Consider the following 15,084-nt stretch of genomic DNA (forward strand, 5'->3'; position numbering starts at 1 on the left):
AGAGTCTGGCAAACAACACTTAAAAGTAACTATTTGCTTTCCTTCCACACAAACATTTTCCCTTTTATTTCTGTAAATGCACTGTCACTTGCCATAAATGGTGAAGGAAATCAGTGCTTTTTCTCTTAGATATCAACAGTACACCTGACTTTGTAATCCTTATTCTGCAGGCCTTGGAGCTGCCAGTGGAGATACACTTCCACAACTACACATCCACAGTTCTTTGCATTTCACTGTCTGGCCCAGGCTGAGTGAACATGAAAGCCTAAGTCTGTAACACAGTGCAGAAAACACAGTGCAGAAAAAGTTTAATCAGCTCTGATCCTTCAGCACAAACACAGTGGGGTTGTCATAACCCCACTGCAGGGAAAAAAGAAACATACAAGGACATTTATGGGTTGATGATGATGGAATTTAATGTCTCTTCTTCAAGAGGGACTTGGCTAAAATAGAGAAAGCCAGGAGAGCTGAGCATGGCCAGAGTTGTTAAACCCTGATGAGAGGACAGTCACTATCACTTCCATTGACAGAACCTGCCTCTATTTCTGATGCACGTTATGTGCCAAACAAGAAAATCAATTTTAACATACAGCAAACAGAACACTTACATAGAAAAGGTGAAGGAACCCTCCCACAGAGCAAGAGTTCAGGGGGGTTTGTGTCAAGCTGGTTTTGTCCCTTTAGCCTGTTCCTAGCAGAACTCTGTAGGCACTGGTACAATCAAAGAGACTCCAAAGTCTTTTACAAGTCCTCTGCCAAACACTTTACAAAAGGTAAATAAAATTTGTGTTTACAATTGATAGAACATCCTCTCCAAAGAACCCGAACCAGAAAGGCATTAGAAATCTTCAAACTCTTCTGTTTTGACATTTTGGTGCCTTACCATAGTGAATTTTCCTCTTCCTTTTCCAAGGTGTTAAGGAGAATAAAGTATAGCTGCTTTCTTGGGTTTTTTAACCTTTTTTTTGTTATCTGACAATTAAAAGTGCCATTTACATTACATTACTAAAAAATAGATATGACAATTTTCTCCCCCATCCTGTGGTGTATCATAGCCTTTTTTTCTCTAATCAACAAATACAAAGTGACTACATAACTATATGGTCCATGGACACAGGTAAGCATGCAGTGGTTTTGGGCAGGATTTTGGAGTTACATAGAAATACACTCCATAATAAAACCCACTCTTTTCCAAATCCAGTTTAGCTAAGGATTCTATTAGATCCTAACCTCTGCTTCACAGTTTTTATGGGCGGATATTTCCGAAGAACTTTAGACTTCTGAAATACAATTTTCATGTTTCTGCATTACAGAAAGCCACACATTTTTCACCCAAGAAGCACAGCAGTCCTATTTTATGAGCCATTGGACTTGCAGTTAATATTAGCTAACAGACAGAAGTGTGAATATTCAGATATGCTTTGTTACACATGAACATGTTGAACAACATGATGAGAGGTGCATATTGCTGTTTTCATTGCTCCCTGCAGCCTGCTGCATGGAAAAGTCCTGATGACTGCTCCTATCAAACGTGTGTGGCTGTGCTTCTTTGCCTGTGTCTTTGTGGCACTGTGTGAAATTATATATATACACACACACACACACACCCCCCAGAACAGTAACCATGTGAAGAAATAATTTGAGTTTTAGCACAATGACATATCAAATTTCCAATATATTTGCTTCTGGATGAAAAAAATGCACTGCTTGTGTGTAGGGCTTCCATACTGACTCAAATATTAGCTGCATGCTAGATCAGTGATAACAGAATAAAAATCTGGGAGAAGAAACATATTTTATCTCCCCTCTTGATTTATTCACTGTAAAGCTGCTGGGCCTTTTACTGTTCCACATGAAAAACAGTACTAGAGGAATAACACTCCTGTAAAACATATGATTTTCTCATTATTTCTTCACCTCTTTCAGATACAGTCAAGTGGCTATTCTCACAAAGGGCCAGCAATACCTAATCCTTAATACTCATAGTTTTAAGTTACCTTTGATACCAGAATATGTTTGGTGTATTTCACTAACCAAATTGATAACGAAACTTCTTTGCTCAACTTAGCCTTGCTCCATTTATAATGTTCCATTTATAAGGTTGTAGTGGTCTCCAGAGCTCACAAAATTTTTATTGAATATATCCAGTCTTCATAAGTAAAACTCTTAATTTTTCCTGTTTTGCCAAACTGCCTGTGTTTTCTGGCTGCATTCTCCATTCCTCTTTTCTGAGATGGGAAACAAAGCCTTCAGGTGGAGCATCACTTTTGGAACCAGAGAACACGCATTAAATGCTCCTCCTATCCATATTTAAGTGGAGTGAGCACCCAGAAATTGATAATGGAAAATGTAAACTAGTTCAGTAGAATACCTTCAGAGAAACTCATAATATTTTCTTTTCTTTGAAGAATGGTTTGAATCAAATAATTTAAATGAAAAGGAAAAAAACATTTAGATTTTACGGTGATTGAAAAATCCAAGAGAAAAATCCCACATGTAGCAGCAGCTTTGGAGGAAGACAGTTTAACAAAGTCTTTTAGGTAACTAATTCTTCTGTCGACTCAGGTGGGTGGGCAATGCTCAACCACAGCTCCCCTCCTTCAGAGAAACATCCTCAGTAGGACAAAGGACCTCCAAACGTGCTTTGAACTACCAAAGTTTGGTAATTGAACCCCTCATACATTTTAAATGAGGTATCATACCTGAAGTTAATGTCACATTGAAGGGTTCTTGTTTATTTCTAGTTTTCAGAATAAATTCAAGCAGACATTTTCCTCTCAGTTTCACTGCCATTTGCCTCATTAGCATAGTCATTAAAAGGAAAGATGAAATAAAGCCTTGACATTTCCATATGTGATTTTAAGTTACTCATCTAAAATACAGTAAGTCAAAAGAGCAGAAGACTTTGCAGATAAAAACAGCAGAGGAAATATATTTATTTAGGACTTAATTAGCATTAATTAATGTACTTCATTTGCATATGCAAGTGTTCTTGCCAGGAGGGGGTGCCAAGTACCCACAGCACTAATTATGCAAAAAGAAAACACACGGCAAATATTTTACAGAAAGATAAATTACCATTTTTTGTAGCAGTTGTACATTACCTTGATAGACCAAACAGTAAATGGAGCTTTCAGCAACTAATGGCTGTTAAAGCATGTGTTCAGCTAGGTACCTGTCCTAGAACAATCCTGCTAATTCCTCATTTACTAAATTAGTCCAGTGCTTATCTGGGTACTTGGAAAATAATACAACATCAAAGAACTTTGCTACTGCAGTATTTGTCTTACCTAAAACAGTCTTTGAAAGCCGTTGAAAAAAAAGGCTAAAATTTTGACGAAATGCAATTGTAAAGTAATGTCATTTTAATCCATCAATTCAATAGTCTGAGAGATCATTTGCATTTTTGTGGGGCAATAGGTATTGATGGGGGGGTGAAGGGAAATTGAACCCCCAAACATGACAAAAGGGTAAAGGTAAGATGACTGATCACAAAGCAAAAGGGCAGAGAGTTCTTGAAATGGTATATTTATTAACAGCAATTAAAGCAGATTTTGCTCTGGTTTATTTCTGGGTTTGTTTGTATGCTGGTTTTAAGGTAGTTTTAATACAAAATGAGGTCCTCTTTCACTGGATCTTTTTCATTCTCTATTTAAAAGCTTCAGCTTCTAAGATCTATTATTTGTGAGTAACCTTTATTTTTTGTTGGTTTTTTTGGAAGATGAGGGCAACTTCTAGATTTCTAATATTTGAAGTACTTTCTAAAAATTGATTGGAACATCCTGAATCCACAATTCAGCTACAGCCACCAAATTTTTCTTTGCGTATACAGCCTAATAGGTGATTCTACTCAATGATGACCTAAATTACAATAAAGCATAGTAAAAGCTCATATTCAGTGCTACCATTTGATAGCGCTATATTTTGTTGGTAGCATCAATTTTTGACAAAGCCTCTAAAAAATAATTCTCTTTGGTATTCTGGATAGTTTTACTATTTTCTTGATTTCTCTTTGGTTAAAATATATATTAATTTATGCACAGATATTAATCTGTAAATCAACAGATCATTATTTATGCTGATACATCAAAGTATGTAACTCAAACTCCCTTCAGAACCACTTAATACATTCAAAAGGAAAGCGAGTTACTGCAATAAATAACATAAAATATCTATTATAAATACAAAGGCAAAGTGACTTGCATGGATATATGTTCATAGAATAACGTGAAAGAAAGTATTTTATACAAAATAATCAACATATACAACCACCAAGGCAGGGAATGAAAAAAGTGTAATTTTTAAGAAAAAGCCATGTCAAACTGAACAACAACTAACCATGCTCCACTGGGAGCCACTTGAAGTAGCCCACCCAACAACTGATCAGAAGAACTGTTTGTATCACAAGGAGCACTGCAGAAGAACACGACAGCTTAAATACAACACTGCAAACACTGGAGACATCTCCAGCCTGAAGTTTTATATCCAGGCTCCTACTGCAATACATCCCCATAGGCAGATCCAGAGTTGTCTCTCCTGTGTCAGATACAAGCCAGGTCCAGTACAAACACATGAAAACCTTTGCTACAAACTACTGGAGAAGATAAGGCTCAAGAAGGCAGAGCACTGGATAAAAAACTGGGTATTTCAACAACAGAGGCCCTTTAGAAACCCCAAAGCATTCTTCTTCTCAGGAAAGCCTTCCCACCAGGTATGGGTTATCTCTTTCTCAGCCACAAGTAGTGAGGTCTCTAATCAATAAACTGGAGGCAGAAAAATGTTGATGAAACAAATTAGATCTCTAGTTGGGCTGGTTTGTCTTTCCTGGAATTACTTAATGCTGCAGTGATGGATTCTATGGAGGCGAGGCAAAGAGATAATCAACTAATGACTTGCACAATTTTAATCAAACATGAGTAACATTTGGCAAATAAATAAACAGCTCCCTAACATACTATGACCCAGAAATGGTATTTTAGATCTGGCACATTTCTAACACAGTTAAAAGGCAGCATTTTAAAGTGTGTCCTTGAAAGCAGTTCTTGTTTTAAGAGCTACGTGACCTTAAGATACATTAATTCATTAGATAAAAGTTTCTTCACCCCAATGGCAAACATTTTCAATTTCACCACCAAAATGTCATGACTCAAACAGCAGATGTTTCTTGGAGCTTTCCTTTTAATCATTACAAAACCATCTACTCTAGGTAAATAGCAAGAAACTGAAATAACTTGCAACCACTGTGGTAGCTTGAAAACAATGGTACTGTGGCTCAGCCACCTGGCATCTGAGATGAACCTACCTCTGTTCTTCACTAGCCACATGGGGCATACTGGCCCATTAGACAGCCCCAGAAATTATTCTGAACAGTAAACTGAGACTGATACATGCTTTCCACAAGGAGGCAAAGTATTTCATATACTCGATTTCACTGCAGCCATATCCCTCCTCTGTGCAATAAGCAGTTCATGGCTTCATACATATTTTCCTTCCTGTTTTTTTCCCCTCATATCCATATATTATCTGTTTGAACATCTTGCCAATTCCTCCTCATTGGAAGAATTTAAGATAACTATGTAGGCTGCACTGTTACTGAGATTTCTGCAGAACCATGGACTGGAAACATCTTATTTTATACACTATAGCCTAACTATTGAGAATAGTTGATCCAAGTCCATGTGTCATCCCCCCATATTTTGGATTTAATCCAGGACTTTCCAAATACTTATAGTGTAAAGTTGGGATCTTGGGCTCAGTCTGACATATCTTGGCCTCATGTTTCACATTTTGTGCTAATTTTGCTGACCAGTCCTGGCTATAATATTGCTATTCATTTCTGCACCACAGATGGGAAGGTGCTATTCCCCTTCACGTTAGAGAACTACATACACTCTGTGATGGCACATAGCACATGTCATGGCTCTTTCTACATCAAATTTTTGTATATAAAATGAATTTATTCTCCAACTGTACTCCACTTGTAAGAACAGTTATAATGAATGGCTCTTAGGGATCACCCAGGTTAATACACCATGATTATTTTATTTAGAGTAAGTATTTCACTGCTTGTTTTACTCATGAATTATCACTATTTCCTTATTCCATGGAAAAGACATGTAAGTTTTGTTCAAGAAGGTAAACCACTCACAGTGTGTATGGCAGCACAGATCCATGAGACTGCAGCTTTGTTTGCACCCAGGTACATACCATCGATAGCTACTGACAGATTTTCACCATTTGGTCTCTCTCTTTCACCTTCCTCTGTGCCCTGTTTCATTGCTGGTTGCTTTTACTCAAAACCACTAATATAGTGTTTGTTCTAATGACAAATTTTGTAACAGAACCATTGTGGCAATGCCTCAGGCACACATCTTTCCTCTGCCTAACCTGTTCTGCTGGAATGAACTCTCTGTCCTGCTTCTGCTGGAGGCAGATGTTCCTTTGGACAGCAGCAAAACCCATTATTCACAACAGTCTTTTTTCATTCATGCTCCTTCTACATTTTTGGCTTGCTGCTGAAGTGGGAGGGCATTGCAGCAAGGCACTTCTGTCACTTTGGAAACCTCCTTTCACCACATGAATGGCTTCAAGAGGACATGCTTCTAATTGGCAATTCCTAAAGTCACCTTCAGTAGGCTGTTCCTGCAGGTGTACATCTCTATGGCAACACTCGGTGTCATTCAGAGTGCACAGAAGATTTTGTGTTCAAAGTTATTATTTCCTAATTCTGCAGACCATATGGCACCATAAAACCCAGAGCAGAGCAGATATTTTTAAAGCATGACATTAACTTTACTAGGGGGCATTAACGAAGATGAGTAATGTTATCCTCACTCAAGTATGAATTATGCCAATGTTTTCAAATTTGGATGATTAAGGTTGTACCTAAAATGATTGCCCTTTTTTTTGCAGGTCTGAGATGTAATAGGAGTCCACCTGTGCCTGTATCTGAAAGTATCCATACATATTTACAGAATGACATTTTAAGCAAAACACACAAAGATAGCATTGTTCTGATTTATTCTTCTGAGGTTTATGATCGGCAAGTCTGACCCTGTTCTTATGAGACATCTAAGGAAAAGGAAAAGATATTTTCTCAGTAATCACTGCACTTAATTTTAGTTCTACTTTAGATTTCTGATCAGAGGTACAGCACAGACAAATCTTACGTACTGCAATTTAATTAAAATACTCCTTAAATCTGTTCACTTTTGCAAATGCTTCTCCTTTCTGCTATCACCTATATGGTTTGCCACATTCCCTAATGCTGCCTGGTAAATAACCTATGTATTTATTACCATTAGTCCTGGCACCATGTTCTCTCTCATTATTAATAAATTAATGTGGTTAATTATTAAAACATACCAAGAATGTTCCAATTACTTTTTCTCACTTGCCTCCACTTCCTTAATGCAATACAATCCAACCAGAAACATTTTTTACTTTCCAATCATCTTGATGAATGATATAAAGCAATAGGGTGTATTCTTTAGACATTTGGCTTACAGCCTCTCTGCATGACCAAGCTGGATGTGCAAGGAGGCCCTGGGATCATGCCTGGGGGCATTAATGAGCTTATTAGAACACTGTAACAAGGATTATCTGAATTTCTTATGCAGAACTGAAGATTTAATCAGTCTCTTGCCTTCAACTACCAATACAGGTCAGCTTAAAATCATTGCTGTTCTAAAACCACAATTATTTTCTTCACATATTGATGTTGGTCACGATGATCATGGATGGTTTATGTTCATTAAAAATGGTAAAACTTCTGGGAAAAAAAAGGATATATGAAACATAGCATCTCTTGTTTTATTATTATGAATTCAATGCAGCACAGCTGACCTTGGCAGTAATTTTCATACTGAAATGAAAACACCACTTTTCATGAATCCATCACATCACATTTGGATGCTAAGCTTTTGCCCAGTTTTCATTGATATTGCACTTGAAAGAAAACTTCTCTTCACCTTTAACTTTCCTTCCCACATAGCAGTAGCCATAAATATGGTTACCCTGAAAATCACCCGAGTGCATATTTAGACGAAGATGTGATTCTTTCAGCAATTGTACAATTTGCTTATGGGGGGTCAGACTGGAAAGACATATTTTTAATAAAAAATAAACAAATAAATAGAGCTCTCCTAAAAGCTGTAATAGGACCATACTAGCATAGTGCAGAAATATATAATGCAATTTATCTTAAGGCTTTCAGTTTTGTTTTTACCTCAATCTGGAGGCCATACATTTTTAATGACTGTGCTTACCAGCTGCTGTCCGTGAACGCCCCAGGCTGCATACTGTAAAACTGAATCCTCTACTTCTGGAGGGTTTAACTCCCAAACTTCCCTTGAAAAAAGGGAAACATTTTTTACTTGAACACATTGGCATCACCTCATGCATAGAGCCACTGACATTGACATGGTATGGAAAAAACAATGTGACCTACCTTGTGTGTATGTTATAAATCACATATGAAGCTGTGTAAGAATAATGAAAAACCTGTTAAAAAAAAAGAAAAAGAGAGAAAGTAAAGAATTACAAGAGAAAATACAGGATTAAATACAGACTACCATGAGGGCAGTCACAGTCTTTCAATCCCTGTAAACACCAGTACCTTTATTACTGAAAGAATATTTTACTGAATTAATTATAACCAACAGACCTGAACCAGGTTTTGAAAGCTGTAGGAAGGTCACACATATTCATATGATAATTTAACCAGACACTTTATCAGTACAACAACTGCACAGAAAATGTCCCAATCATAAAAATCTGTAAAATCTGTTAAAAAAACCAAAACCAAAAAACACCCCCCCCCCCAAAACGAAAAAACCCACCAAGAACATACATTAGGAAAAAAGAACCACTTTTTTTTCTGTATTTCTTCATCAAGCTGTGTCAAAATGATTGCACAGGCATCACAGTTATTCTACTTGAAATGCAGACCAATAGAGGGTCATATGGTATTGCTCTCACCACCTGCTGTGGACAGCCTGAAGGACCTCCCGGGTATGGCTCACAGAACAGAAAAACTCTGTACAGAATGGGGCTCTGTTCGCTGTGGCTTTCATTAAATATGTTTTGGTCTAATTTTGGTTGACTTCCTTTGTTTTTCAGGAAAAGTTTGTTGAAGGTTTTTTGTCATTTTGCATAAAACAAAGAACTATTTTTCAGTAAACCTTTCTCATTCAACAGCAAGTTACCAGTGGCTTCTGGATTCAAAACCTGTAGGATTCTCCAAATGGAACAGAAAAGCAATTACAGTGTGTCATCTGATGGACCACCACACCAAAGAGCTCAAACCAAAGCAAACTATTACACATTCTCTCTAGTCAAACATTAGTCTTTACACAGATAGCGAATAATAGACATTTTGCTCTCTTCCAGGCTTGAGTGATTGGTTTTTACCTAGCTCATTTTTTGCCTCTATGTCCTGCATCATGAAAGTAGCATAATTCCATAGTGTTAGTTTTAATATAATTTGAAATTACTTCATGGTCTTGGAATATAAAATATATTTGCAACTAATTATTACTGAACTAAGCAAAACTCTTCTTTTTAACATAAACTTCTGTTAGAAAGAAACATTAGATGACATCCACTAGACTTACTGCAGCTTTATGTCTACAGTTACAGCATGTCTGCTTGGCACATGAAGGATTTATCTCTGGACAGGCTCATCCCAGTTAGATGGGGACAGACACAGCTGTAAAGCCAAAACCTTGCCATGGATACATGTGTTGGGAACTCTTTAGGTTATAGTTTCTACACGGGGAACCTTTCAGTATCTCCTTCAAAGAGAAGAGGCAAAGGGGGATCCTACATGGACAGAGACACTGGAATTTGTCACTATGGCACATGAGAGGGTTTCAGAGGTTGATATTTTGTCTGTAGGCCATTCAGTAACAGAGCCATCTGAAACATCCTTCCACTGACTCCCTTTTTATCATTGGTTCCCTGCCAAAACATGCCAAGAATGTAGCATGTCCTAAATCCTTGCTGGCTGATGCAGCAAGAATCCCACAAAGGTCTCTAAGATTAGTAACTCGGTGCAACGGCTGGATACCCCTTCTATAAAATTTCCCTTTGAGACAAAAATAATTTCCATTTTCCAAGTATATTGTGTTTAACATCAAAACTGTTGCTTCAGTAAGATTCATACATATATTAGTAAGTATGCCCCAAATGTTTTTTATATTCTATACTTTATATTACAGCTTAAGATAAACTGTTTGGTCATGCAAGGTACCAGCCTCTTCTGAGAAGTGTGACTGAAACAGAGACAAATGGTTAAATCATGGTGGTTTCTGCACAGGATGTGCACTGCCAGAGGTTACCTAGAGAGGCACTTGCCAGCAGCTTTTAAAGGCCAGTTACAAAGAAGAGAAATGGGTCTCTTGCCCTTGCAGGAAAAGGGAAAATTGTATCAAAGATAATGTGTGCAGGGCTGATAAATATTTAGAATAGAAATATTTAAAAAGTAAATTATTAGACAATATATTTCAACAAGAAATGCTAAACTAATGTCATTCTGACAGCTCAAACAGAAAATATGCTGTAACAACAAGAACAACACTTCATATGTCATGGGGAAACGTTCCTCACGCCTTGTGTAACATTTCTGTCTAAACATTTATGCAGAAACATTAATATCTGTGTTCCAAGTTGAAGGAGCTCCACTTCCACTGGAGACCAACTCTACAGTGAAGTCACTTTCTGACAGGATGCTGACATTTTTCTCAAATTACTCATGTGAGTTCTTAACAGGAGCACCATGTATAAATTACAAGTACAACGTTTCCTAAGTCATCTTGCTTGCGAGAGCCACACACTGAAACACAATCACTACTGAAATGAAATCAATAAAAAGGGATGTAGAAAATCTTTCTTTTTCCAGTCTGGCTCTTACAGAAAGTTCTTATGAAGCTCTTGTAGGTTTGTACAAAAGCTTAACCTGTTTGGCTTCTTCTTGCACAGAGCCGTCAGTGGCTGGGACACGCCTCTTCCTCATCACACGCCTCATCCATCATCATACAACATCTGGCACCACAGCAAGGAGTACCAGCAACCCTCAAAACACCAGGATCAAACCTCCCACATGGCCACCAGTTGTGTCCTCTGTGGAAGAGGCTTGGGGAATTACGTCCTGCAACTCCTGTTTTGTAGGAAGTGCACTATCAGAAAAAACCCTGGTAATTTATGCAAATAAAAAGATAAGAAGGCTGGCTACTGAGTGCAACATTCAAACCCAAAGCACTATCATTCCTATTCCAAAATGTTTTCAAACATTTCTTGTCCTCCTTGCCTTCTAACCGAGGTGCTATCAAAAGACTGAATGAAGACTAATATTTAAACATGGACATTGAATTGCTCCAATTGACTAAAAAAAGAGACATGAAACAGGAAAAGGGCGAAAGGTTGTTGTGAAAAATACTCCTACTAAGCACAGAGAGAATCAATTAATGAATATGGACACACAAAACATCTCTAAGAAGTGAAGCAATGTAGGAGAGCAAAGCCTTTTAAAATATTAAATGTATTACAGCAATTTCTGCACTGTCATATCAGCTGGGGGAAAAAAAAAGAGGAAAATGGCCTGGTATAATTTATTAAAAGAATTATACAAGTTAAAGTTGGGCACTGTGATGAGCCTTAACTCCTCAAGTGGCATGTGTGATTGCTAGGGTTCCGGCCTTTCTGGCAAGTAAATAACTTGCCTGCTTCTATTATGATAAGCTGGAAAATGTTCCCTGCAATGTTAAGAACTGTGAAAATGGCTTTTTAGATCAGACAGACAGTACACCACCCCCTCAATACAATTTATTTAATTTTTCTTTTGCCACAGAATGCAGTAGGTAACAACCACTGCATATTAAATATTTCTTCTGAATTCATTCTTTTACCAGCTTAGAAAGTGATGACAAGCTTTCATCTGGTGCTGCTCAACACTGAAAAAGTTAGCTGCATTTGTGTATGAAAAAAATGAAATTACAAAACTCCATTACAAAGGACCTAAAAGAAAAAGGTGACATAAGTATTTCAAGACAAATTGCTCCAGTCAAAACGTATTGAAATAACAATCTATTACTCAGCTAACAGCCAACAATAAAAAACACACTTATCAATCATCATCTGAACTTTTAGATGACACATTTAGATGAAGGTGTGATTCTTTCAATGACTGAGTTCTGGATTTATATGTACCCTTTATTCTCTACCTTTCAAGGAATTATTTTTTCTTTCTACAGTTTCTGAAAATGAAATAATGCCGTGGAACTCAATGCATAGCCCAACAACACGCAGGAAAACAGTGCCTTATGCACTCAGCCAAAACACACTCCACTAATTCTGCAATACATTCCAGAAAATATCCAGTTCACTGTCCTTGGGTAATTTGGAAAACATTTCTCAGCAGAACAGTGTTTCTGCTAAAAAGCTGCCAAGAAAACCTCAGTAGCATTATTTTTACAGTGTGATGAGAGCTCTCAGCTCCAGGGAAATGGAGGAGAGCTGATGACATTAGAACCTCACAGCACTATAATCTCAAAATGCTTGGGCATGCCAAACACCTTGATGCATCCTTTATCCATTTCCTGTATTATAAACCAATTACATTCTTTTGTGTGTTATTCATTTAGAGCAATAATGATGCCTCCTTGCTAGCACAGATTTTTACGAGGTAGGGGAGTGACCGTCCCGTATTTTTGTTTTTACCCAGATTCCTGTAATCTGAACTCATCTCTGCAGTTCCCAGGGCTGCTACACTCTGTAAATTCCCCTTTCAGGTTCCAATAAGACATCTCACAGGGCATAAAAGCACTCAGTCTGAGCAAGAACAATAAAAGGTGAGAGTATATGAAATACATTGATAACTTCAGCACCCGCAGTAACACTCTCAATTATTCTGAAGATTAACAGCCAAATGGGGTCCACATCTTGCACACAACATAGATATTCATCTATTTGTATTGTACATAGAAAATAAAAAAGATACTATTTAAAAGCCATGCCCTTTCCATTAGTTAAAAAAAAAGCAGCAGAGACTCATTAAATAACTGAAATTGCAGTATTTGCCATTATTCTCATCCCACTTATCTCCAAACACATACCCTGATTTGGAAAGAGAGGCAGTTTCTTAGATAAGGTTCAAAACCATGCAGACCCCTCTGATTCATCAGTGAGGTATCAGATCTTTTATGGGTTAATTTACACTTCTGATTCCATGAAAAACAAAATCTAGTATTTTAAGAGACTACTAGTCTGAATGAAAAATTATTATACTCTTGCTCTATGAGCTAAAGAATTTAATCAGAATTGCAAGCAGAATTATCAACCTTAGCTGTGTAATGTTTTAACTCCTGCAATATATGGATGCCTCCCAAACAGTATTACTCATAAAAAGAGAAAGATCAAAAAACTGCTTTTATTGCTTCACAGGCACAAGTCAATTATTAGGCAGTTCAAAGCTATGAGAGAATCTGACCTGGAAAAGGTTTTCTGTGCCTGAAAGCTTTTCTGTTTTTTTTCAGCTACATCAGTTGGCCTAATAAAAGATATTACCTCTTCCCACAAATCTTGTCTCAGTTATCTCTTCAGGCCACCACATCTATAACAACAATGTTAGGGAAAAAGAAGCATTCCTATGCCGCCCTGAAAAAAAAAGGACTACCTAAAACTAAAAGTGATCCTTCCTAATTAATAACCTCCATTACAATACATATCACAAAATGCACGTGAACCCAGAAATCAGGGGACAGGACACAGTGAAGCAGGGAAGTAAACAGGAATACATCTTGCCAAGGACACTCCTGCATTCATCCGTGGCCCCTGCTCACTTCTGAAACCTTTTATAACACATTAGTAAAATGGTCTGGCACGTTTCCAAACTGCCTCGGTGGGTGCCAGCCACAGGAGCTACTGGCTGTCATGCAGAGTGTGAAATACAGCAACATGAGTAGGATTCTGCCTTTATCCTCTTTTCTACAGTTGAATTAAGCATTTGAAGAATTACTGAGAAATCTACTTACGCTGAAAACTGAACCAAAAGCCTTTGCTGTGGTAAAGTGATTAGAAGGCTGAGCAAAAAGTAACCAATCATTCATCTGCCATTCATGCAATGAAGTACCCACACAAAATGACACACAGAGTCTCACTCAAAAATCAAAAATTTTAAGAAACCTCCACTAAGGCTCAAAAATACAATTTAGAAAAAGAAATGCAAACATATATTTATTCCTATTTTGCCTTTAGGAGAAAAGTACCTTGGAACAAAACTGGAACTTGCAGAACGTGCCATGAGCTAAAAATAATGAGCAAGAACCAGATGCAGAGTGGAGAGAATATGAGGGGACATCATGAAGCACAGGAGGGTTATGGAGATCTTTTGAAAGGATTACTGATATAAATACAGTGTGCTTGTGGCCAGAAGAAACAAATGTACTATATAGTTTTTGTATGCTAATGTATATTCAAGTTCACTCCCCATACAAAAAACCACAGCCTATACAAGTTATACAAAGTCTATGTGTATTAGCTATAAAGATTATGCAAATAATTATTGAAATTATTTCTCCTCTAGTTACTGATATTTTACTATCAATTTTGCTCAGGCAATACTGGTTTAATTCTGATTTCCAGCAATGAAAATGAGAAAAGGCTTTGGGCAGGTCTTTAATGTCATATACAAACTCCTTATTCTGCTACACGTTTGGAGAACACCAGATTATTTGTGTCTGAACTTCCCCCTTTGTGGGAAGTCTGCTGAAAGCAAATGAGTTACAGTAGGAGGGGGCCAGTCTTTGCTTTATGCTATCAGGATTCCAAGCAGCAACTTCTTGCTCTCCAAAAAAGCCAGATTAACATTCACACAACCAACTCCTATTCCTCATTTCCTTTTTATGAGTTTTAAGACACGTGACCTTGCTGGGACTGCAGTGCAAAGAGAATGGAATCAGTATCTAATGTGCTGATCACAAAACAATAAAAAAGATCTATTCTTTTCTTATCTTTGTATTGCAAGATGTTCAGCACCCCGTTAGTAAAAACTGTGAGGGAGTTAATAAGATTAAATTAGGAGCAGCA

The 15,084-nt window shown here is 37.4% G+C and overlaps 1 protein-coding gene across 4 annotated transcripts in view; it reads right to left on the reverse strand.

Annotated features, from left to right (window-relative positions):
* Positions 1–15,084, reverse strand: part of DPP10 (dipeptidyl peptidase like 10) — a gene marked incomplete at both ends in the record, with an annotated part of 450,907 nt that overhangs the window by 54,324 nt on the left and 381,499 nt on the right. For 3 of the 4 annotated variants that reach the window (XM_082285405.1, XM_082285404.1, XM_082285406.1), the window contains 2 exons: positions 8,268–8,349; positions 8,450–8,502. In XM_082285405.1, coding sequence (XP_082141531.1) covers positions 8,268–8,349; positions 8,450–8,502 — 135 coding nt within the window. Of the gene's footprint in view, positions 1–8,267; positions 8,374–8,449; positions 8,503–15,084 lie in introns of all 4 variants that reach the window. The other variant, XM_082285403.1, reaches the window with a different exon arrangement.

This window comes from Coloeus monedula (genome assembly GCF_965178545.1).
Source record: "Coloeus monedula genome assembly, chromosome: 7".
Taxonomy (NCBI): Eukaryota; Metazoa; Chordata; class Aves; order Passeriformes; family Corvidae; genus Coloeus; species Coloeus monedula.